Source organism: Zootoca vivipara, chromosome 12 (assembly GCF_965207765.1).
Source record: "Zootoca vivipara chromosome 12, rZooViv2.hap1.1, whole genome shotgun sequence".
Classification (NCBI taxonomy): Eukaryota; Metazoa; Chordata; class Lepidosauria; order Squamata; family Lacertidae; genus Zootoca; species Zootoca vivipara.
The window spans coordinates 4,571,708-4,597,996 of NC_142595.1; the positions used below are offsets into that span (position 1 = coordinate 4,571,708).

General features: G+C 42.7%; 1 protein-coding gene across 19 annotated transcripts in view; it reads left to right on the top strand.

The window, feature by feature from the left end:
• The window catches only part of COBL (cordon-bleu WH2 repeat protein), a 106,157-nt gene that overhangs the window by 31,763 nt on the left and 48,105 nt on the right, over positions 1–26,289 (top strand). For 11 of the 19 annotated variants that reach the window (XM_035136100.3, XM_060282184.2, XM_060282187.2 and 8 more), the window contains 5 exons: positions 2,689–2,917; positions 7,878–7,922; positions 11,804–11,895; positions 14,919–15,005; positions 19,102–19,296. In XM_035136100.3, the coding sequence (XP_034991991.3) occupies positions 2,689–2,917; positions 7,878–7,922; positions 11,804–11,895; positions 14,919–15,005; positions 19,102–19,296 (648 nt within the window). The remainder of the gene's footprint in view (positions 1–2,688; positions 2,918–7,877; positions 7,923–11,803; positions 11,896–14,918; positions 15,006–19,101; positions 19,297–26,289) is intronic. The other 8 variants (XM_088655935.1, XM_088655934.1, XM_088655938.1 and 5 more) reach the window with 1 other exon arrangement.

Genomic DNA, 26,289 nt, shown 5'->3' on the forward strand with positions numbered 1-26,289 from the left:
TGGTTTCTATCCAGAGCCAAGGTGGAGTAGTGGTTAGGGTGCTGGACTAGGACCTGGGAGACCAGGGTTCAAATTCCCACTCAGCCACTGGGTGACTTTGGGCCTGTCACTGTCCTTCACCCAAGCCTACCACACAGAAATGTTGTGAGGATAAAATTAAGAGGGGGAGGAGTGTGTACACCACTCAGTCAGAGGGCAGGACAACTGCAGGGGAGTCTGGTTGCATGAGTAAGAAGTTAAGAGGCATGTGTTGTTCCAGCTACTAGCAGACTTCAGCTGAGTAGCCTTCCAGACCCTGCCCAAACCCAGATGCTTAAGCATGATCTCCAGGAACCCTGGAGATCTGTTGACTAGCATGGTGACATTGTGGTCTCAAGTCTGTGCTCCTTTCCTGGCCAGCTGTTTGAGCCTGCAGTTTCTGGTGCTGATTCTCTCAAGGACTAACGGGTGGTTTAGCCTCCCCATACAGCTTAGACAGGGGCTTCTTTGCCACAGACAAGGCAGAGATCCACCCTGAGGGTTCCTCCTGGGAATTCCCTGGATGTGGGCCTGGTGAGAGCTCTCTCTGGATCTTATGGACGGGGAGGGAGGGCTCTTTCTGGTCTCCTGGTTTCCTGGAAGTCTGGGGGTTCTCGTTGGAGGATAAGTTTTCCAAGGCTGTGTTAGGCCTTGGTTTGACAACAGGACTGTGTTTTGTTGTTTGTATTGTAAGGGGTCTTAAGGCGTTAGGTGAGGGGTAATTCTGGTGGGGGCACATCATGCCCCTGGGGTAGTTTGTCTGCCTTGCTCCCCACCCTGCATTCAGCTCTCACTTGTGGCTCCTGGAAGCCGTCAGCATGTGATAGTGGCCACACCCTGGGAAACAGCTTCAACTGGCCAGCTAAAGCAGGTGAGGATAGCCGATGGGTCTCAAACCCCCAGTGAGTTAGGGACTTCCCCTGCATGCAAAGGCAGGCTTGGTGGATTGAGCAGACAAGACTAACAGTGGGTCCAACAGTCAAGAAGGCTGTTTCTGCATATGCTGTAGATGGAAATGAGGGGTAGGTGGGGCTCATTCACCTGGGAAGGTACCGTAGCCCTTCTAGGAGAAGGGAAACTCTGATCCTAAACCTCTGCTGCCTTGTAGGGCAACTTCAGGAGAAGAAAGGCTAAGGAGTAAACCCTACACATATCCGGATTGGAGTCCCTAAGATGGTTGGATGGTGTCTTGTATGCCTCCTTCCGGCAACTCCTGCAGCCAAGCTGGACCACATCAGCAAGGCCAAGAGAGGGGGACTTGGCATCTGGGCAGCTCAGGACCTCCATCCACAATGCTCAGGCTTGTGCCCCAGGAAGGTCACTGCTATTGAAGTGGTTTGACTACCCCTGGAGGCCTACTCACTCTCGAGAGACAAACAGATGCCAACAACATTGGCTCTTAGGTCTTTCTAACAGAAAACTGTAGAAGTTCTGATGAGGAAAAACTCCTATTTGATCTCTATAACCATATTATAACTTCTAAATTTTGGAAGGAGGCAGGTAAAATGGACAAAGTTGCAGCATAATGAAAAATTGTGCCACCTGGTGGAGATTAAGACTTAAGTATCATTCTAGAGGAAGTATGGTTAGTGCAGGAACTGAAACTGCAGATGACACAATGCTGGGAGCGATCGTTGACAGCACAGAAGGTAGAATCAAGATTCAGAATGATCTTTACAGACTGGAACTGCTGGCCGAAGCCAGCATGTGAAATTCAATAGAGATAATGTAAAGCCTGGTATGAAGGTACAAAAATAATCAAAGGTGTTAATCAGAAGAACCAGCAGACTTGTCCACTGCTGCTTTGGAACCAATGGGTGGAAATTGCAAGGGAGCTCATTTCAGCTAAACATTAGGAGGAACTTACTATTTGACAGTAGTCAGCTGCCATGAAAATGGTGGACCCCTCTACGCTGGAGGTATTTAAGCAAAGACTGAAGGAATACAATAGCTGCATCCTAACATTGCAGATCCTGCATTGAAGGGGTTGACTAAACTTCCTAGGTCCCTTCCAACCCTTTAATTCCCCCCCCCCCCCATAATACTGTAGAAACAAACAAACCTGTAGTTCTCATCTACAGGTCTTGCGACTGCCTTGTAAAACAAGTTGCTTAGAGTCCAAGAGCTATTATTGCTCATATACAGTGGTACCTCGGGTTAAGAACTTAATTCGTTCTGGAGGTTTGTTCTTAACCTGAAACTGTTCTTAACCTGAGGTACCACTTTAGCTAATGGGGCCTCCTGCTGCTGCTGCGCGATTTCTGTTCTCATCCTGAAGCAAAGTTCTTAACCTGAGGTACTATTTCTGGGTTAGCAGAGTCTGTAACCTGAAGCGTCTGTAACCTGAAGGTACCACTGTACTCTCTCTCAATCTAATATTTGAATAACTGCTATCTGCTTCACAATGGTTTTGTTTTCAGCATTGCATATACAGGTATTTCATAAGCGATTAAAATGTGTTGATGCATACCTACACGAAGAAGGAGGCTCTAAGGAATCCTGTTCTGCCCCTGTAATGCCATTCCTGTGCAATGAATCTGACACTCCTTGATCTTTCTTTAACCCTCTTGCCAGTATGAATAATCTATTTTGCAACTGCAGTGCAAAAGCACTACCGCTGAGGTGCTGTGGCTCACAGAGTCTTTTTCCTTTTCTATTTTGCTTCCCTAGAAAACAGTGAGGCTGGTCGTGAACTATCTCAAGACACAAAAGGCAGTGGTCCGAGTGAGTCCCGAGGTGCCCCTCCAAAGTATCATCCCAGTGATTTGTGAGAAATGTGAGGTCAGTCAGGAATGCCTTGTCCTCTTGAGAGATACCTTCACTGGGGAGGAACTGGAACTTACAAAGTCATTGAATGAACTGGGAATAAAGGAGCTCTATGCATGGGATAGGAAAAGAGGTAAGTCAATACATTTATTAATGTACAGTGAGAAAACTATGTACTAATATTTTCAGATAGCACTAATTGGGGTTTTTTGGTGGGTGTGAGGAGGCTGGGGGCTGGAAAGGCATAGGGTTTTTCAAAGAGGGCCACTTGTAAGATATGTAGAGCAGCGGTGAGGAATGCACAGAAAGAAAGAGAGCAGGGAAAAGAAAAAAGAGGTGGCAGAGAGAGAAGAGTAACGAATGTCTCTCTGTCTCTATTACTAAAATGCGACACAGGAATCCAGAGGTGAAGCCACACACACTCTTCTCCCGCCGCCTCCCAAATAAACCACTTTATACTTGGGAGTTTATAAATAAAGAGACACTCCTTCCAGCGCTCGTGTCCCGGTATCCAAAAAAAACCTCTAGGCTGTGTGAAAGAATAACCTCCTGCCACCAGTAAGGGTCCCTTTCAGCCTGATTCCCCCTTACTGTAAAAGTTTGCCTCCTTTTCACGCTGGCAACCTGTGGACACCTCAGGTTATCTTACTAAGCCTCCTCAGTGTTCCTCTAAGACACAAACTTTTGCCTCCTTTCCTGAGGTAAGTTTGTCCTCTAATGAGTCACCACTTCTGTGAGTTCTGATACCCCGCTGGAACAATAATGACGATTCTTCTTGGCACAAAAGAGATGAATTTTATTATCTTAAAAACATAGGTGTTTCTTTAACGTTTCATGTGTTTATCCGCTTTGTTTCAGTTGTACAATAACTCTGTCAAACATTTAACACCAAACTTTCCTAAACCTCATCTAAACCACCACTATCCTGGCCTCTCAACTTTCTTCTTCACATCTATCTCCTCCCTCACATCTCACCATCCATTTTGGGCTGTGGCATTTAGTAGTAGTAGTAGTAGTAGTAGTAGTAGTATACTGCCCTACACCCGTAGATCTCAGGGGGGTTCATCTCTAGCCACCACTGTGATACCCCCAAAAGGCTATGCTCAAGGAAATGTGGTAATCAAAATAAGATTCCCTGCCATTGGTGCAGAGACAGCTTTTTGTTCATACTACTATCTTTTGCAGTCTTCCCAAAATGGTATCCAAGCCCATTGTAGAACTGTCAGGGACCTTCAGATTTGATGGTATGGAACCCTATAGGTGAAGGCCTTGGTCCACTAGTAGTTGCTCTTAGCAGTGCCTCCTTCAAACAGTGAGTGCCACTGGTAATTTTTGTTCAGAGCCCTGGCACAAGGCTGCTCCACATCTGTAGTGCACAATGGGACATTGTCTCCATGTTCAATATTGTGCTGGCACCAATGCAGAGTTAAGTCTTTGCCCTGCCCATTGTCTCGGTTAATTGGCTGAAAGGAAATGTATTTTGAAATGCTTTACCTGTGGCAGAGAGTTGGACTAGACCAGGCACCCCCAAACTCTGGCCCTCCAGATGTTTTGACCTACAACTCCCATGATCTCTAGCTAACAGGACCAGTGGTCAGGGATGATGGGAATTGTAGTCCAAAACATCTGGAGGGCCAAAGTTTGGGGGTGCCTGGACTAGACGATCTCCAATGTCTCTTCTGGCTCCGTCATTCTACATGAATGATATTGCTTGCCAGTTGGGTGATTGGAACATGGAATGGTAGCTTCCCTTGCATAGACTCCATGTGAACAGACAAATCAAGGACTTTGATTCTTCACATTATCCCTGGCAGATATTAAACTCTGAGGTTGTGGTGAAGCTGGAACTATCTATGGGGTATAGGATACTATATCATACCATATTGCCTAAACAACATGCATGTGAATGAAAATGGAAATCCCTTAATGCTCAGGCTGCATCTGCACTAGAGTTTAATGTGGATTTGAAGCTGTTTGTCTCTCCTCATCAACATGACTTCCTCATCCAAGCCTGCCCTCCAGTGAATTTGGATTTTCCCTCTTGGTGGGCAGTCCAATAAGGGATGAAATATCCAATGTAAAATAAGGTTACCCAACTGTGAAGCACATTGTGTGTGTTGTTGTTTTTACACGTGTGATGACGTTTTGCTGGGTGCTGTCTATTGCCACATGCCCTACTTCTGTTTGGTTTCCATGCCCCAAAGGAAAGGACGCACCAGTTGTTTCCCACTGATTGTTGCTGAAGAAACATTCATGATATGTTTATATTTAAAACATCTCTTTAGCGAAGAACTAGTCTTGCACAAAACAGCTGTTTTAAAAATAAAATCTGCCCTTTTAGGTACAGGAGGCAGGAAAGGGAAAGTGGAGGAAAGGAAGCAGCAGCCTTTCATGTGAGCGACACCAGATCTTTGTCTGGTTTGGATCGTTACTACAAATGTAAAAAGGCATTTTTCCGCATTCTATCCTCTATCCATCACATGCAGCACCATTTCCATTCTGCTACAGTTCATATTCCACAAAAATGCTATTTGGTTCTTTGTGGTCAAATTTAATAATGTAATTAATTACCTTATTGTTATGTGATCACACACCATTCATTTCAGATGTGGGGGTGGGGAGAGATGTAATACCGAAAAAATAACAACTGCAGACTAGAAAAAAATGACAGTTTCTTGTGATATTTTCTTCTGATATAGAAACTCTCCCCGGCTTGCCATTCCATTCTATATATGAAGCGCTTTTACAATCAGACTTGTGGTTTGCAGTCTTTGCCTCAGGTTGTCAACAACATCCTGTAAGTTAGGTTCCTATAGCTGTTGTACCAAAGGCCCTCAAACTTCTCCCAGACTTTAGCTAGGATTTGAAACCAACTTTCCTAGAAACAGGTTTTTCATTCTGTTTAATATATGGTGATAATAATTCTTAGCATTTAGAATGTTGAAAGCACACACATTATCACACACATTATTTCAGTAATTTTTACAAGATGGATAGGTACAAGCAATGCTTTTTTCTTTAAAATGTTTGGGGGTACTCTCATTTTGATTCAAGAAAACCACCATTTTATAGTTCAAATCGGGGGGAAACAAATACAGTAAATGGACAAACGTACAAAGATTCACAAAATGTTTAGGGGTATGCATCCCCTAAGAATAAAAGCACTGGGTATAAGAGATCAGTATAATTAATCCTAAATGCCATTTTTTCCTCTCAAAATGTCACTCCCTGCCTGCTTTTCCACCCTTGAGGGGAAAGATGAAGGTACCTATCTCTTGCCTTCCACAGCTGGAGGAAAAAAAACAATTCAATGGTACAATTTCAAGTAGAAAAATGGTCATAAGTAAAATGGTCAAGTAGTTCAACTCCCTCAAATTCTGTCACTTAAACTTGCAGCCTCCAATAGTGGTTTCATGTGTCTTGAGTTCAATGTAGGGATTTACTGGTTCACAGCTCAATTTCTTAGCCACTATACATTGCAGTGATTTCTCTCCAAGTGCTTTCATACGGAAGCAAATCTTTTAGAGTCTTCAGACTGAATTTATGCAGTTAACTGTGAAATAGGCCTGTCAACTTGCCCACAACTGCAGAAAGTAGGTTTTACAAGGGAAACGGGAAGAAGATAGGGGGATGGCAGGAACAACAAGCGTAAGAAGAACCCTCCTAGGTCAGTCCACTCCAAAGGCCTGTCTAGTCTAGCATCCCTTTTTCATAGTGGCCAGTTAGATGCCAATGGTCAGCCAACAAGAAGACCATGAGCCCCATAGGGCTCTCCTGCTTGTGATCCCCAGCAACTGGCGTATTTCCTGACGCTGGGGTGGGTTAGTATCTGTTGATCACCTTATCTTCCATGAATTTGTCTAACCCCCTTCAATGTTGGGCAAATTGGTGGCCATCACTGCATCTTGTTGCGAATTCCATACTTTCTATTTTATTTTTGTAAAGAAAATATCTTTATTGTTTTAAAAAGAATGTAATTACAAGCATCATACATACAAACTTTCGCCATACAGTATACAACAACAACAACAAAACCATTGCAGAAACATAAAAAACGAAAAAGACAAGAATAGAAATAAGGATAAAATAAAAATACAAAAGAAAAAAGAAAAAAGAAAAGAAAAATGACATCAAACGACTTTCAAAAAACAAAACAAAAAAAGAAATTGTTCTTCCAATTATCCAGTCTGTAATTCATATTTTTCCCGGATTATCGCACATTCAAAAATATATTAACTGCTTAATATAATTTCCATACAAAAATAAACCAGATTCAGCCTAATCCTGCTATTAGAGATTTCGATATACCATTTTTTTGATAAATATTCTTCAAACATCTCCCATTCCTTCTTTGCTTTTTGTCTTGTTTGTCCTCTTATTCTTGCTTATGTTGTTGCTAATTGGATATATTCTACCATCAATGTTTGCCAATCTGTTATATTTGGTACTTTGTCTGATTTCCAGTTTCTGGCTATTAGAATTCTCGCGGCCACTACTCCATACCTGAGTAATATTCTTTTTGTTGTTTTAATTTCTTCTGGTAATAAATTTAATAAAAATATCTCCGGCTTTTTCCTGAACGTACTTTTTAATAATTTTTTTCAACTCCTCATATATCAAATTCCAATAATTACTTATATTTGGGCAGCTCCACCACATATGTATCATGGATCCTTTTTCTCCTTTGCATACTTTCACTGCTTTGTTGCGTGAAGAAGTGGTTCCTCCAGAAGCTAGCATGTGAAAGAAACTGCCCTGGCAAAACCTGGCAGTTGGGACTTGGGCAGCAAAGGGCTCTCAGGAAAGGCCAATGAAGAGGAGCAGGAAGGAAAAATTCAGCCTCAGTGGAAAATTCAGCCTCAGTGAAGTTGTAAGGCAAGCCCCAGAAGAAAAATGAATTGAGTCCTTCTGATGGGACAGGGGGTCATTCTCTGAATCTTTTTATCTTTAACTGCAGTTTCCTGGTTGTTGATGAGCACCTGCATTTAGCTAAAGTGCCTCAGCCCTGTGACATGCATGAAAGCAAATCAGGCTTTATGTTCTGCGTCTTTTAATTATTCCCTTTTCATCCTTTTTGTTCCTGTCCTTTCCAGTTCTTTCATCAAAAGCTCAGTCTGAACCTTCTCTGAACAATAGAGGTACTGTATAATGAGACTTGGAGAGAGAATTTCCCTTTTATTTTCTTCTTCTTCTGCATGGCTTGGATGATGAATGCATTGAGGTTCACTGTGTAAGACTGGGGTGAGGAATCGGTGGCCTTGCAGATGCCGTTGGACTCCCAACATCCATTAACTCCAGCCAGCATGGCCAATGATCAGGGATGGTGGCATTTGCCACCCCGAAACATCTGGAGGGCCTCAGGTTCCCCACACCTAGAATAAGAGCTGCAATGATCAAGTCTTCCAGATAGCATTGGCATTTTCTTCCTTCTCCCCCATTCCTTCATTTAGAAGGAATCCCACCCTTGTACGCACTCACACTAGTTGTGTGGCGATGACCCTCCTTCCCATGAAATAAGACACAAGACACACTGTATAGATTTTAATTGGGCGGAAAGGCCACAACTTTATTGGTTACGGATGTTGAGCGGTATTGGCTTAGGCATTGGAACCTAACCACTAAATCTGACTGCAACCCGTGTGTTGCAGTCTCTGAGAAGTTAACCACCAGCAAGGTGCCCAGTGATGTACATCTACCGGAACCGCCTTCTGTGGCTGCCGCTGGGGCGTGCATTACGGCCCTGACCTCCGCAGGCTCAGGACAAGCTCCGCCCCCAACACCTTTATCGGAACATTTCAGTACTCTCTGGGCAGATGATGACGTAATTTATGCTAATTTCCAATGCCTAACCGCCACTCAAGCCTCCTGAGGCTCGCCGCCAATACCCTCACACCCGCAACCAATGTTAGTTCCCCAAATGATTGCACCCCTGGGCAAGTCAAGCAAAAGGCGCCAGCAGCAGGTCCTTCTCTCATTGCATTTCCGCCAACTTTTGCCCTAGATATGAGCTGGCTGGACCAGCATATAACACCAACAGTGGGCTGTAAGGGAGATGTTACGCATTGAAATTATGCATGAGCATGAATGTCGGCTGGCAAGCATTAACATCTATAAGCTGAAACCTGTCTGGAAGGAAACCAAACATTTCAGATTATTAATAGATTCACAGAAAATAAGCAATGCTTGTCCCTGTTTGGATCTCTCAGTCCTCAAACTCAGTCTCTCTTTTATTTCTAATGCTCTTTGGGCACAGGTGCCATATGTCTTAGTAAAATTCCGTAATAATTAATTGTAAAGAGTAGCTGGCATGAATATTGCCGTTAACTGCTAAGCTTACGCCAGGCATCCCCAAACTGCGGCCCTCCAGATGTTTTGGCCTACAACTCCCATGATCCCTAGCTAACAAGACCAGTGGTCGGGGAAGATGGGAATTGTAGTCCAAAACATCTGGAGGGCCGAAGTTTGGGGATGCCTGGCTTACGCGGTCCAGGTTGGTGGCAGTTTTTAATATGGACTTTTAACTTTTCTGTGCACCTTTAAGCTAAGTTTTGGAAGGGTATGTCAATGTGCGTCTTTAAATATTTGTCTTTATTTGTGCCACATTGATTCTTCTGCACTGTCTTGATTTACTGTTGAATTCATTTTAATACATCAGCATATAGTACAGTTGTTCCTTGGAAGTTGAACGGAATCCATTCCGGAAGTCAGTTCAACTTCCAAAATGTTTGGAAACCAAAGCACAGCTTCTGATTGGCTGCAGCCAATCGGAAGCCCCATCAGACGTTCGGCTTCCAAAAATAGTTCGCAAACCGGAACAGTTGCGGCGTTTGGGAGCCAAAAGGTTTGAGAACTAAGCTGTTTGAAAACCAAGGTACAACTGTAATTCTATTTGATAGGGCTGGGGACCAGGATATCTTAAAATTGCCTCATCCTCTGCATACCCAACTGATCACGGCATTCTGCTTCCCATCCTATCAGGAGGCTCATTCTGCACAATGCTGAAATTGGATATTTAGTGCAGCGGCACCTATTCTTTGGAACTCCCTCCTATTAGATATCAGACAGATGTCTTCTCTTTCAACTTTTTGGCACCTGTCAAAGACGTACGTCTTTCAAGAGGCCTTCTAAGTGGATAGTTTTATTCTAGTTACATTTGCATTGGATTTGCATTGTTTTTGAACTGAGCTTTTTTTTAAAAAAAGTGTGTGCTTGAGAATTTGTGTTTATATATGCAAATGATTTAGCTGTTCTTAAATATGTAGTTGCTTTCTCTCTATGTGTTTTGTATTGTGAATCGTTTTGAGATGCCCTATGGCAGTGTTTCTCAACCTTTTTTGGGCCAAGGCACACTTGTTCCATGAAAAAAATCACGAGGCACACCACCATTAAAAAAGTTTAAAAAATTAACTCTGTGCCGCCCTATATTGACTATATAATTATGACTGTAAGAAACACTTGCCAATTGCTGTGTTGGTTGCAATCTCCTGTAATAAGGCTTCACAAGCCGCTGATTTCTCTGCCAGCACAATCCTTTGCTCAGCAAGTTTCAGGTTGACCTCATCCAGCCAGCTTCTTTAAGTTTGTCTAAATTTTAGTTTAGTTTGTCTAAATTTTGCCACGACGTGTGGTGACGAGAAGGGCGATTTGCATTGTCACGTGCCTGGCCGCCGCCAATAAACAATGCTGACCCGCCAGAAAGGAAGCCATTGTCATTGACATTGTCTTTGGTTTCTGCTTGTGGTTTGTTTGGAGATAGACCCGGGCATAGGCAAACTCAGCCCTCCAGATGTTTTGGGACTACAACTCCCATGATCCCTAGCTAACAGGACCAGTGGTAAGGGATGGTGGGAATTGTAGTTCCAAAACATATGGCGGGCCGAGTTTGCCTATGCCTGAGCTAGACCAGTGTTTCCCAACCAGTGTGCCTCCAGATGTTTTGGGACTACAACTCCCATCATCCCTAGCTAGCAAGACCAGTGGTCAGGAATGATGGGAGTTGTAGTCCCAAAACATCTGGAGGCACACTGGTTGGGAAACACTGAGCTAGACAATGCACAGTCCTGTGTTTGGATTACACGATAAACTAGACCATGGCTTGCTTCCTTGCAGTGTAGTAGCAGTTGGTAAGAAGTGAAATGTCCCAAACTCCTGCGGTATGCAGCAACGTGGCTTGCTTACATTAAAGCATAGTTTATTCTACCTATAGTTTAATGTGGCAGGCACACCAGACTATTTTGTGTCACATATAATCTGGCCCACGGTTTAGCTATTCAGCAAACTCTCATCCAACTTCTCTAGAGAAATATGAACAGTTATACAAGGTTCAATCTGTGGCCTCATCACCAAATGTGTCATGGTGAAACATTTGATATTGACCTATCACAGACTTACATATATTTGGTTGGGTAAATGCAGTAGTGAGTATAGGAGAATATTAGTAGTGGTTCTAATCCTGAATGTTTAATAATGAAGTTTAAGACTAACATGCAAGTAAGGTCTAAATTAGTATCTTGGAAAAACAATGCATGACCTCTCCCTCCTGTGAGCAATTAATATTGCAGTAACATTGATTAGAATTAATTTGTGTATAAATCTGTGTACTGTACAATCTCCTGTGCAGGGTTTACATTCTGGGGTGAGCATTTTAAGCTATCTGCCTTGCTTGCTGAACTCTGGGATACCTCACAAGATCTTGTCTGGCTGGCCCTAGTTTCCACAAGATCTTGCAAGAGCATCCCAGAACTCAGTAAGCAAAGCAAAGAGCTTAAAAGCTCTCCTGTGCTGGCAAAACCCTGTACAAAAAGAGCTTTCAGGCTATCCACCCTCCGTGCTTTGAATTAGTGTGATTTCAATCGACCGGACATCAAATGCGTAAAGTTGAAATAGCACATGTTAAACCTGTGCATGTTGCTGTGCTAACAGCTACTGATTTCTACCCTCAAAGTTAGTAAGCTGATTTTTAAATTCTTTAATTGATCATTTGTGCTGGAGTAGTTATGACACATTGTGTGTGTTACAGAAACAAGAAGATACTCAACTAGCTGTGACACAACAGAAAAAGAAAAGAAACGATTTCTGGGATTTTTCAAGACTAATAAAATGAACATTAAGGTAAATGTCTCCCTTAATTTACTGTAGATGTAGATAAGCTTTATTGTACCAGGCATGGCCAAACTTGGCTCTCCTGATGCTTTGGGACTACAACTCCCATCATCCCTAGCTAACAGGACCAGTGGTCAGGAATGATGGGAATTGGAGTCCCAAAACATCTGGAGGGCCAAGTTTGGGTTAGCCAACGGCCATGACAAAACCATACAGACACTATCAGTTAGTTTAATTTATTAAACTAATTGTTCCCATTGCTGCACATGCATTTCCCCCATGCCTCCTCCTTAGTATATGTTTATAGCTTTACCAGTTAGGTATATGGCTGTAAACAAACTTACTGAATCAAAGTGACTGCTGATGCCTTTTCTAAGAATGGATAGCAGGAAACTACTTTCTCTTACTTTAACAGGTATGGCCTAATCCATACAGGACACCACTGTTGTTTTCTTTAGTCAGAGTGTGGTTTGTTTGAACACCTAAACCTAAACCCAGCAGACTAAGAATGGTTTTGTTTTCTGGTTAGTAAATGCACCAATCATAATAATAAAAAAAACAGACTAAGAACTCAGGCCAATATAAGATTCAATAGTGAGAATAGTCCCTACTCACAAATCAATTATGAATGGTAAAAACAAGAATACATATAGTCATACAGGGATTGTAACTTTACAAGGATAGATACAAAGCAATAATCTGTTACAGCATTAAATATGAAAGTCTTTAAATTGAGTCAAATTCATGCTAGTCCAAAATCAGGATATATCAATGTCGTGTTTGATGTAAGAATCTTACAGTCTCAATCATTAATCTGTAGTCAGACAGGGCCCTGTTTTGGTGTCTTCACCTTCATCAGCTAGGTTTAAAGAGATCATATAAAAAAAGACACGCTGAGAATCTCAGGATACACATTGATCTTTTCAAAACTTAGTTGTTAACTCTGGGAGACGCAGGAAATAATGTTGGGAAAGATTGAGGGCACTAGGAGAAGGGGATGACAGAGGACAAGATGGTTGGGCAGTGTTCTCGAAGCTACAAACATGAGTTTGACCAAACTGCGGGAGGCAGTGCAAGACAGGAGTGCCTGGCGTGCTATGGTCCATGGGGTCACGAAGAGTCGGACACGACTAAACGACTAAACAACAACAACAACAAGTTGTTAACTCTGGGAGACGTAGGAAATAATAGGAAACATTTATATGATCTCTTTAAACCTAGAAGGGCGACCCAGATGATCAAGGGTCTGGAAACCAAGCCTGATGAGGAATGGTTGAAGGAGCTGGGTATATTTAGCCTGTAAAAGAGGAGATATGATAGCCATCTTCAGCTATCTTAAGGGGTGTCACATGGAAGATGGAACAAACTTGTTTACTCCTGCTCTGGAGGATAGGACTTGAACCCAATTTCTTCAAGCTACAAGAAAGTAGATTCTGACTAAACATCAGGAAGAACTTGGGTCATCTAGTACAATTCTATGATTCAGGTTGGGCCTTCTTTCCTTTTGAATGACAGCAGAGGCAAGTAGGTGTTAGCGCTTCTGCCTTCTTTCTGGCACCCAGTAACATTTCTCCATCTTTTCCATGTAAGGGACCTACTACTTGTTTGTTCTTCCTCTTGCTTCAAACATAGCCAAAGAAACATTTTTTATTATTTTGATCTTCTCTTGCAAGCCTGAGTTCATTCTGAGCTTTGACTCACCTGAACTTCACCCTGCAACTGTTGGCTACTTCTGTAGACTCTTCCTTCATGATTTCTGCTTTCTTCCATTTTTTATACATACCCTTCTTTCATCTCAGCTCATCCATAAGCTTGTTATGCAGTCACACCTGTTTCTTTAGGTGCCTCCCACTTTTCTTTCTTGTTGAAATTGTCTGCCTTTGTGCATTCAATATTTTACCTTTAAGAAACTCCCATCCATCTTGCACTCTTTTTTTGAGTATTTCTGACTGTGGAATCTCACCCAGTAGTTCCTTCAGCGTTTTGAAATTGGCCTTCTTTAAGTCTTGAATGCATATCTTACTGTACTCCGCTTTCCTTTGCCTCTGTATCATGACACCCAAGAGGACATGATCACTTCCTCCCAAGGTACCCTGAACTTTTGCTTCATCAGTCAGTTCCTCCCTATGGGTGAGGACCAAGTCCAAAAGAAATGACACTTCCCTCTCCTGTGGTTTCTGTCAGCTGGTATTCAGAAGAAATAAAGAGCCAGTCATCTGACCACCTCATAAATGCTGTGTGGACCCACACACAGTTCATTCCATTGATTATGTGGCGTAATCCACAGATCAGCATTCTGAGCCTAGCATGGGTCTGAGGAGAGCAAAAGGGGAAGGTTCACTCCAGCATGTGGCATGAACAGGCCCGTCTTACCCATAGAGGCAAGTGGCGCAGGGCTCCAAGTTATGGAGAGCGCCAGGCGAGAGTCCGGGGAACACCGAACGAGCGCGCTGAGTGAGCGAGGCTGCGTGCACCGCTCCCGCAGAGTGGCGGCTTGGTTTTTCCCCTTTTAGCCTGCAGGCGCCAAATTCTGTGGGGCGCCAGAAGGCTAAAAGGGGAAAAACTGAGCCGTACTGTGCGGAAGTGGCACAATGCGCCCTCGCTTGCTCTGTGCAGGCCCGCTCACTCAGTGTGCTGCCTGCCGTGGCCACTGTGGCATGAAAGTGGCCAGCTGAGCTGGGAGGTGCCGCGTCCAGCCTCCACCTCTTCCCCGCTGGAGGAGCCACCCTCCAGCCGCTGCCCACCTCCTCCAGCCCTAAAAAAAAGGTTGACAACTCTGGGAAAGGGGGGGCCCAGAGGGATCTTTGCACCATAGCACCGGATATGCTTAAGACGGCCCTGGGCATGAACTGGAATCCTCTCCAGTCCTGGTTTCAACTCCCATCATGGCCTGCTTTTCCAGATATTAGGCAAATGGTCCCTAGCTTTCCCATCCACAGTGTGTTTTAATGGTCTGTTGTTTTTAGCTAGCAGCCTGTAATGTATTTACCACTTTTGGAGTGGTCGTAACAGAGTGTTTATTTGCTTTCTAGGCAGAAGAGTGTTCAATGAGGATGGCTGGGGATTATGGCAGTGAAGAACCTTTAAAGTCCACAACAGAAAGTGAGCTGTACCTTGATGTAAGTACTAACATGGCCTCTGGGTGGTGCTGGTGCAATAATAATAATCAAACACTAAGTGCAAGCAAGTTGAGGTGCAATGGTCTATTTCATTGTTCTGATGGAACTCAGTCCTGTTTAACCAACAACAAAGAAGAGGGGGAGGGTGGGTATTCAATATCTCATAGAGTTGTTGGGTTTTTTTGTTCACAAAGGCTTATGATTTCAATTTGTTGATCTTTGTAAATCTGTTAGACGCTTGGTGGCTTTGCTGCAAAAGACTAACAAGTCCCCCCCCCCCAGGTTATATTATATACTCCCCACAGGGAATACATCCAAATAACCAAGTTAGCAAGTTCCTTTATGTCATTAAAATTAAATTAGACTGTGAAAAGTACATTCAGTAAAAATAAATTGACCTGGGATATACGGTACTTACCAAGTAGTATAGAAACATAAAGGTAAAGGAACCCCTGACCATTAGGTGACCGACTCTGGGGTTGCGCGCTCATCTCGCATTATTGGCCGAGGGAGCCGGCGTACAGCTTCCAGGTCATGTGGCCAGCATGACAAAGCCGCTTCTGGCAAACCAGAGCAGCACATAAAAACGCTGTTTACCTTCCCGCTGTAGCGGTTCCTATTTATCTACTTGCATTTTGACGTGCTTTCGAACTGCTAGGTTGGCAGGAAGTATAGAAACATAGATATACAGTATGAAAAAGATATGTCCTCTATATGTTGGCATGGATTCTTCTCATTTGAGTTAAGTGGCTCTCCTCTATTGCCCCCTCAGATGTACCACACACACACACACACACCCCAACGAATTAAAATTTGTGAAATACTGGGGTTGGGCTGACAAGTTCCATGGGAACAGACAATTTGGCACAGGATTGTCATGTATAAAATGTTACAGAAGCTTGGAAAGGAATGGTAGACAAGGGCAGAGATTTGCTAAAAACCTAAAATGGTCAAAGAAAAATAGCAAAAATCCTACTGGGCACACCCAAATCCTTAGGCATGCCTAAAATAGTCCTTTGGATTCAGACTATGAAAGTGGGAGGTGATGATCATCAGCTTTGTAATTAATATATGCATTTGCACAGTTAACATAAAATTTAGTAGAATCTCAGTTTGCTTAATGACATAAAGGTAAAGGTAAAGGGACCCCTGACCATTAGGTCTAGTCGTGACCGACTCTGGGGTTGCGGCGCTCATCTCACTTTATTGGCTGAGGGAGCCGGCATACAGCTTCTGGTCATGTGGCCAGCATGACAAAGCCGCTTCTGGCGAACCAGAGCAGCGCACGGAAACGCTTAATGACATACTCTGGTGTAATTTAATTCCAATTCCAGGTTTTTATGCTGGATCCACAGTGTTTCAGATAATACTAGAAACTGGCCTGCAGGTTGTAGTAACACTGGTTTGCATTGTTAAAAATCCTAATGGAAATATATTTAACCAACTGGGATTAAAAACACATTGAAGACAATTAATCAAGAGTTTCCAGAAGGAGACCTTTTTTTTTTTTTACCTTCCATCTGGCATCTGTTAAGATGAGATAGTGAGTAGAGATTCTTTTAGTGCATATAGATAGAGTCCTTCAAATGTAAACATTTTGAGCAGCTGGCTACAGAGATTAGAAAACCTTGGACGGGAGAGGAGTAATAGTCTACATATTCTAAATTTAAATAAAACCAAATCAGGACCTTTTTCAAGTACAAGAGGCTTAGAGCACAAAGACTGTGTACTCTGATGTTAAAAATATTGTAAAATAAAAGTATAATGAATCTCCCACTTTATGTCTTGCCTGTTTCTAAGTTTAGTGGAGAGTCTGAGCTGAGTTCAAATTGTCCGAGAGAAATTGTGGTAACATACAGTTTGCCAGAGAAAGACTGCATTCAGATGAGATTTGGACTTGTATACTTCCTCCTTCTCTTGTGTGCAGAGATTAGCATTTTTCAATCCCAGTTTGTGGCAAGATATAGTTTGCTATTTCATCTGAATTAGTAAACTATGGCTCGTATATTAGTAAACTATGGCTCGTATATAATGAGAATCATAAGCCACGATGGTGCGCGATTCTCAGCACAAGACTACCAGTGTACCTGCTAAAATGAGACTAAAAGTATATATAATCCAGAATGCTGTTCTCCCAGTGGTCAACCAGATGCCTGTAAATGAGTGCAGTAGCACTCACTGAATGGTAGAGTTGGAAGGGACCCCAAGGGTTGTCTAGTCCAACCCCCTGCAATGCAGGAATCTCAACTAAAGCATCCATGACAGATGGCCATCCAACTTCTTAAAAACCTCCAGTGAAGGAGAGTCCACCACCTTCCGAGGGAGACACTTCCACTGGTATTCAGAAGCAGACTCCTCTTGATACTGGAAATCATCCAGCCATTGTAAGCCGCAGCCACAGACAGCCGTATCATCCATGAATTTGCTCCATTCCCCTTTAAAACTGTCCAATCAGGGTAACCCTCTCGTGAATATTTCTGTATCCTTCTATGCATGCTTTTAAAGAGTAGACATTCATTTCAGGGATGAGCCAGAGGTTTCAAGTTCCCCAGAGGGAGGGGAAGACTTAGGGTTGGAGGAAGGAAGAGGTGTGTCAAAGCGGGATAATGAGGAGAGAGCTGTTCAAGTCACTCTAGAGCAGGCACCCCCAAACTTCGGCTCTCCAGATGTTTTGGACTACAATTCCCATCTTCCCCGACCACTGGTCCTGTTAGCTAGGGATCATGGGAGTTGTAGGCCAAAACATCCGGAGGGCCGCAGTTTGGGGATGCTTGCTCTAGAGGAACAGACAGGGAGGGTTATGGAGCCAAGGAATTCACAGGAGCAACAAGGGTTAAGTTCCAGTTCAGAATTGGGGGGAAGGTTTAAGCAAGGTGTATAGAGAAGAGGAGGGGTGAAAGACCGGGAGAATTTGCCATTTTCTGGGTCGGCAGAGATCTGAACTGAGTGACTCTGATGAATGATCATTGTGTGCTAATGGCCCGTTGTAAATTCTGTATATAAATAGACTATAAAAACATCAATATACTTTTGTGGTGATTGTGTGAAGAGAAGAAGCCTGTCAGCCCTGACAATTCATATCACATTTTATCTAGTGAAGTCGATGTTGCCACTTTCAGTTTTTGCATCTCCACTTTTTACATGCCTTAACTGTGGCCTTGGCCTGTATCATTGTCAAAGGGTTGGGGTGTTATATCTGCACTGGCCTGTCTTGTGGGATTTGTGGCTAGCTGGCTGTGGGAAGCAAGCTTTTCTTCATTGTGTGTCAGTCATGAGGAAAGGAAATTTATTATGAATGGAATGAGATATAAGAAGACATCAAGTGCACACAAAGATATTGACAAGTGACATTTTTATATCATGTTTACGTTTTAAATATTAAACATGTTCTTTTTGCATGATTTAGAATTACGTTTTTGTTCTTAGAATTCTAACATATTTGCTCAAAGACATTTATCCTTGTCCTTTAAAGGACATGGATGAGTTCTTGGGGACTGAATCCATATTTTTCATGAATTTTTAATGTCTGTAAGAGGATAGTGAGGCATGTTTAGAGCATACCAATGAAGGCCCATCTCTGATGGAGTGAAGCTGTAAATGCTGTGATTTTGTAAAGGCCTCCACCAGCTCCCATTAGCATCCTCTTTCTCCTTCACGGGACAGCACCCCACTCTGCTCAGGCACAAAGTTTCTGCCTAGGATCCCCCTTTGATTTTCCCACCAGGTTTCTAGGGGAGCCCCAAAGTCCAGCACAGAGCAAGACATGTTTCTGCGTATCCAGCTTCCAGCATCAGCCAAGCTCTCACACTCTTGCATACACAGCACCCCTACCCCTTGACCTGTTGCTCTCCATCCTTGGAGAAGGTGGGATCCAGGCAGGTGAGGGAAGTGGGGAAAGTGACTTCCCTCTTCCTGGAGATTTGGCCACATTGTATTAGCAGCGACATCTAATGCACCTAAAAACACAAGAGGAAGATGTCCAAGATGGGTTAGTGTGAGGTGGCATTTCCCCCCTGCCAAGATATATATTTTAGGGACTGACTGAAACGTCATATTTAAGAGATTTTAATGAGATTGTTAATTTATTTTCTTACAGGGAGTTGCAACAGCTCCACATTCTTCTTCAGTGGATTCACGTTCCTTTACTTTGGGTCCATCACAGTCTTTGGGGAACATCTCAGGAATTACTGGAAGCACCGAAATGAAAAAGCGTAGAGCTCCTCCACCCCCAGTGGTGATTCCTCAGATGCAGGGTGGGGAGACCAGCAGTCCAGAGAAAACACAGAGTCAGGTAAGGACTGTATAGCAAGGTGAACGAAATCATGAAAACTCAGCACAAGCTATATTTAAATAAATGAACCTGTTTGCAAAATTTGGCTAGGGGCATTTAGAGCAGTGAGGGCTAGTCTTCATATCATTCTTCAGCCTAGAACAGGCACAAGCAAACTCGGCCCTCCAGAGGTTTTGGGACTACAACTCCCATCATCCTTGATCACTAGTCCTGTTAGCTAGGGATGATGGGAGCTGTAGTCCCAAAACATCTGGAGGGCCGAGTTTGCCTATGCCTGGCCTAGAAAATGCATGAGATTAAGTAGTCAAAACAGAAATGTCTGGAGTATGGTCAAATATCTATGCTGAAAGGAACTCCTGGGCTTGGAATGCTTTTGTGTTCCTTCCTCCTCTGGGAAGTACACAGTGATCACATGGCACGTTATTTAGGCTTCCCACGGTAGATTCAAACCCCTGTGTCCATATTTTTAGTAGCTGGTCCTGAGAGGAAAAGGAAGGTCTGAATGAACCTTGTGATCTTTTATGGTTTGTGTGTGTCTCCCATGCTTTTCCTGTGACACGCATATTCCTAGGCTGCATGAAAACATTATAGGTGGTGAAGGAGATGCAGAGTGGTAGCAGATCCTTTTATTGTTGAGTTATATCCTTGGATTAAATTTATATCCTGCATCTTCCTCCAGAGGAGTGCTGGGCGGCAAACATGTCCATACTCTAAATTCAATAAAAACTGCAAAAAATAGTTAAAAGCAACCTTCTCAAAAACAGGTTAAAAGAACTTTCTAAAAACACATTAAAACTCTTAAAAGCAGTCACCTACTCTCAAACTGGGAACAGAACTTTCAACTATCTAATGCTTAGATAAACAGGAATGCCATCAAATGCCTGAGTTAAACAGGAGTGTTTTTAAAAATTCCCTGAAAGTCAACAGTGAGGGAGTCAGATGCATCTCACTGGGGAGGCCATTCCACAAATGGAGGGCCACCATCAAGTAGGCCTAGATCTTGTCATGAAAGTGTTTCAGACCCAAAAAGTAAGGGTTTTTTTTAGACCTGGGTACCAGTTTCTTGTACCTTCCTAAAATTTAAGACATGGCTTTCATGTTAAGTATTTTAGGTACCTGAAAATGCCCCTAAATTACAATGTCCTTAGGGAGATGACGTAAATAAAGTTTATTTCAGAGCACTGTCGCATGATCAAAGCATAGTATAGTGTTTTTTATAATATTGTGTCTGATAAGTACTGTAAATTGTGTTCCAAAAATAGTTTATCCTAGTCAGAATTCCAGAGGGGTATCCATGTTAGATTTTTGTTGGAAAAAAATATCAAAGAACTAGCACTCATTTCATTAGACACAAGAAGTGGTATCCTAAGTGGGCAATTAACAATAATGTGATTCTATAAAAAGCAAAAGTAGCCATGAGGAAAGTTCAAAAATCTATTAAAGCAATACCGTTAGCCTGATTTTGTGATGTTTTGTGTATTTCTGAAACTCTGAATTGTTATGAAAGCTGAACCTGTAGTTATGAAAAGGAAGTTGTCTTTGTAATAGCTTGCATTGCTGAGGCCTGGATGCAACATGTCAGGCTAAATGCTGTAGACTCCTTAATTCTAAAAAAAAAACCCACAGAAACAGGCCAAAGTCTTTTTCTACTCAGCTCACCTACCAGGAGCTACATTTGCCTTGCTTTTTGTTTCTGAAAGTATACTTGGAAGCTCCTTCTGTGACTAAACATTGCCGGATATGCTTGTATGCTTGTATTTAGGTTTAGTTAAGTCACAGAATCTGGTTTGGCCTAACTGTTTGACTTAATGTAGACACCAGAATAAATTTACTCCACATCAACTGGACTAACTCTCCTGAATGAAACTCATAACATGGAAATCAACCCTCAGGGGGAAAGAAAGAAAAGGCAGCATTATACAGGAAGGAAGCAACAGGGGTACTGTTTGTTTGGAAACACCAACAGACAAAACTTAAAAGGTGCGTAGGTTATCCAGTCTGTGAAAATGCCAGCGCGTTCATTTATTTCTTTAGTTTATGGGGATGAACTTGCATTCCATCCCCAAGGAAGAACGTCAATTCCTTATTAATTGACTTCCTTCCATAAAAAGATAAGATGTTTGTGTACAGACATTTATTTGTGTACAACTGTTACTAACAGGAATATCCTGCAATGGGAGAACATGTTTATTTTCAGAGAGACTGCAGGATTTTTTTTTTAATAGGAAAAGGAAAATACATTCCATGTTTTAAAAAGGGAGAAACAGAAAATTCTTTCTCATTTTATTAAGAACCAAGAAAAAAATACAGAATAGAAATTTAAAAAATATATACCGTAATAGGCTTCATACCTATTGTACCTATTCTGTGACAGGGTAGGTACACATATCAGGAAACTCTTTAACTTGACCCTTAATCCTCCTAAAGTTAGGCATGACTGAGGCTGCAGTAGTATGCACACATTTACTTTGGAGTAAGCCCAGTTATCAAAGAAAGTTAAAACTATTTATTTGAAGACCTATTGCAAGCGCTTAATGCATTTCAGGTATAACCAGAGGTAGTCTGTTGGGTGGAGTTGAGCTGCAGAGCTGCCCTCCTGGCTCCGTGTTGCTGCAGCTTACCTGGACAAGACTGGGGTATGGCACCTATGAGCCTGGAGTTGCACAGGTGAATTGATGGTGCCAATCCAGCCATTTCGCTGCTTAACTGTTAACAGAGAAATATTTCTTTAGTTAACAGATGTATTCAGGCACACCTTGGAGCTACTGTGGGTTCAGTTGTCTGGCAAGGCCCCTTTGTTGGAAAAAAGACACTTGACATCAGTATTTTAGGTTAATGGGCTAAAAAAGGTCACAGCTTTATTGGTTACTGAATGTGAGTAACCAGGCATTGGCATTGGAACCAAACCACCTATATCTGACTCCTACCCACATGCAGGAAGTCTCAAAAGGGTTAACCACCAGTAGGGGGAGCCCCATCGATGCAAACCAACTCGAGTTCCCCCAGGGTCACCAAAAAAGGTCGTGCCATGGCCCTAGTCTCCCATCTGGGGCTTCGTATGCAGACCACACACCCCGGATTCCTTTAACGGAATACCCTTGAATTAGGAGGGGTAGGTGACGGCCACTACTTCCCCTCCCCTCCAGTCTCCAATGCCTAACCGCCAAACCTTACAAAGTTGTGATGATTTGCTTCAAGGTAGGCGAAAAAACCAAATGGCTGGTGGCAGTTTGCCAAGTGGAAAAAAAAAATCCTACCAGGCCCCTTCAACAGGCGACCAACCGAGGTCCATAGCAAGGTCAAAGGATAAGAGCCTAATCGGAGGGAGGGAGGGAGGGTGAGAGAACTGCATGAGCGGGAACCAGAAAAAGGGGCAAGTTCCTGCCCGTGGCTGCCTAAATAGAGCACGCCACGCCCCCCACTGCCTGGATTGGTCGGCCTGGGGTGTGACACGGAGGGGACTCCTTATGATGCGGGGGGGGGGGGCTAGCCACATCCCCGTTCACGAGGCGGGCTCTAGCCCGCAACTCCATTTCCCTGGGAAGGGAAATGGCTTTCCAGACCACCACAGTCAAGTCAATATCACACAATGAAGTGAGTCGCACAATATATTTGGTTTCCCAGTACATATACAAGTTATGTTTACACTATAGTCGTTTAAGTGTGCAGTAGCATTATGTTTTAAAATACAATGTACATACCATGATTTAAAAAGACATTATGGTTAAAATATGCTAACAATAATTTGAGCCTTCAGTGAGTCGTAATATTTTCATAAGGAGCAGCAGGAGGCTCCTCCAGTCCTTCAGTTTGTAAAAAAGACACAATATCTGCAAAGTGCATGGATGTTTGGGAAAGCATCTGCTGCTTCAGGACCATATTTCCTCATGGGCAAAGCCAATGGCAAACAGTGGGTTGGGCAACAAATGTGAATCGTACATTTATATAGCAGGCTACATTCCAGCCATAGAAAGAGGAAAAACACTTTTAAATGCCAGAAAAATTAGGAGGGATACATAGAGGAAGGGAAGGGGAAGAAGGAAGGAAGGAAGGAACTCTGGTGGCATGGAAAAATAGAGCAGTTTCAGGAAGCAGAGGGGCTGTGTACAATGAGATCGGGAGCCAAATGTGGTCGCGGGGCCACAGGTTGTCCACCTGTGCTGTAGAGATTTGATTTTTCTTAAAACATAAAATAAAAGTGTAATGCTTAGGCCTTAATATACTCCCATTGAATTTATTTCTTTCACTCTTTCCCTATTAATTAGAGAGGATAGGATTCTATGAGCCACTGTGCTAAGGCTGCCTTTTTTAGATTAACGAAGAAACATGTTCTGTTTCCTTGACGAAACCAGAAGAGTCCCAACTGGCAGAGGGAACATCTTCTATATGTATTCAAATACATTCAGTAAATTTCAGCTGTCACTTGTGACTTGTCTTTCCTTTGTGACGATGAATATGGTTCTATTATGCGCGGGTGTCTTATATACATGGGCAAATGTGAGTTTTCTTTACAAAATTGAAAGCTGAGGCTAGATGACTCCTGTGGTCCCTTCCAACTCTACAATTCTATGATTCTATTATTTATATTCATTCATTTGATTTGATTTATCAATGTGATTTATATTATTTATCGGCTGTTCTTCAAGCATGAGTCTCAGAGCAGCTTAAAGTAAAACAACTCACACACAAGCATGTCTAGGCTACTCAAACCTGTTTGCATTCTGATTGTCGACTAAGCAACAGTGAGTTATGTGAAGAGGATAGATAGGGATCACTAACAAAGCTGTCTCAGCATTTTTACAAAAACTATACTTCTCAGTTTTTGTTGTAGAAAGTCATATTACATCTGCCCTTCAAGGGCTGTGCTGGTTATGGACTTGTTTCAAGGCACAGCGCAAAGTAGTTGTGATGACCCTTAAAGCCTTAATTGGCTTAGGTTCAAGCTACTGTTGTAGTAATATTAGAGTAGTAGTAGTAGTAGTAGTATCCCGCCCATCTGACTGGGTTGCCCCAGCCACTCTGGGCAGGTTCTAACACAAAAACATAATAAAACATTACACATTAAAAAGCTTCCCTATACACTGTACAGGGCTGCCTTCAGATGTCTTCTAAAGGTTATATAGTTACTCATCTCCTTGACATCTGATAGGAGAGCATTCCACAGGGTGGGCACCACCACTGAGAAGGCCCTCTGTTTGGTTCCCTGTAGCCTCACATTGAGGGATCTGCCAGAAGGCCCTCGGTGCTGGATCTCAGTGTCCAGGCTGAATGATGGGAGTAGAGACGCCCCTTCAGGTATACAGGGCCAAGGCTGTTTAGGGTTTTAAAATTTGGCACCAGCACTTAGGGGCCACCTCTTTCTATAGCACTCTGCCTATATTGTAAGAGGGGCTCTTCTCCATATTCCAGTTATGGTAGAAACTAGAGAAAGGGCCTTTTATGTGACAGTACCTAAACTGTGAAATTCTTCGGCCCAAGTGAATCGGTCAGTCTCCCTTCTCTTATGGTGTTTCACCATATGGCAAAAATCTGATTGTGCTTTGGCACCTGAAACTTATCTGTGTTTTTACTATTTTATAGTAAAAAGAATAAAATATTATGGTTGGCTTTAATTGTTAGCTGCCCTGAGTAGCACATAGGCTAGAATTTTGTATATAAATGAATAAAAGAAAATAAATTACAGTTAGGAATAGTTTCAAATGGTTTAGAGTACAGTGGTACCTCTACTTATGAATTTAATGCGTTCCGAACGGCCATTTGTAAGTCGAAAAAAAATTTGTAAGTCGAATCCCATAGGAATGCATTGGGAGAAAAAATTTGTAAGTCGAAGCAACCCTATCTAAAAATTCGTAAGTAGAAAAAATCCTATCTAAACCGCATCCAAGATGGCGGATGGAGCTCCATTCGTAAGTAGAAACATTCGTAAATAGAGTTATTCGTAAGTAGAGGTACCACTGTACATGTTACTCTGCAACAAATTCCTTTGTGAACCTATCCTCAATGGCCTCACTGAGCCCTCCATTATGTATATTAGCAAGTAAGAACTCAGTAGTCCCATTTTGCAACTGACTGCACGAGGTCAGTTCATATTATTATTATTTTTACAGCGGCATCAATGTTGCTTCTTCAATGGAAACTGACTTAGGTTTCCTATCCTGAAGGTGCTTAAAATAACTGGGAGCTAGACTGGAAAACTTTGCAGAAGGAAATGTGCATCCTGAGCAATAGCTTGCTCCAAATGGGAGAAACTGATTCACAGCATCCTGCCTCAGAAAGGAGAACAAATCCTATTCTTACTCACAGGAGAGTATGAGATGCACAAGAGATGCCATTCAACGTTGAGGGAACAAAGGAAATAGAAAGGTTAAGATGATATGTCACACAAGACCTTGCAATCAAAAGAAACTTCCCTTCCTTTCTGAAGGAAGACAAAAACAAACGCAAGTCTCCTGATCGTGTTTTTCTGATTTAGGTGTCAAGGAGATAACTAATCTTAACCCGCCCATCCTTTTTGCTGACAAAATATTTCCACTGGAAAGTGTTCCCTGACAATGAAGTGTTCACAACATGGATCCAAAGTCAAAAGTTACAGCAGAACAAAAAAGCAAAATACGTAAAACCAAGGCTCACAACCATCAGCGTTCTCCTGCTAAGCATGCGGTCATAGAATTATAGAGTTGTAAAGGACCCCAAGGATCATCTAGTCCAGGCATAGGCAAACTTGGCCCTCCAGATGTTTTGAGACTACAATTCCCATCATCCCTGACTACTGGTCCTGTTAGCTAGGGATGATGGGAGTTGTAGTCCCAAAACATCTGGAGGGCTGAATTTGACTATGCCTGATCTAGTCCAACCCCTTGCAATGCAGGAATCTCAACTAAGGCATCCACGACAGGTGACCATCCAAATTCTGCTTTAAAAACCTCCAAGAAAGAAGAGTCCACAACCACCACCCAAGATATTTGAAGATGGCTATCATATCTCCTCTCTGTC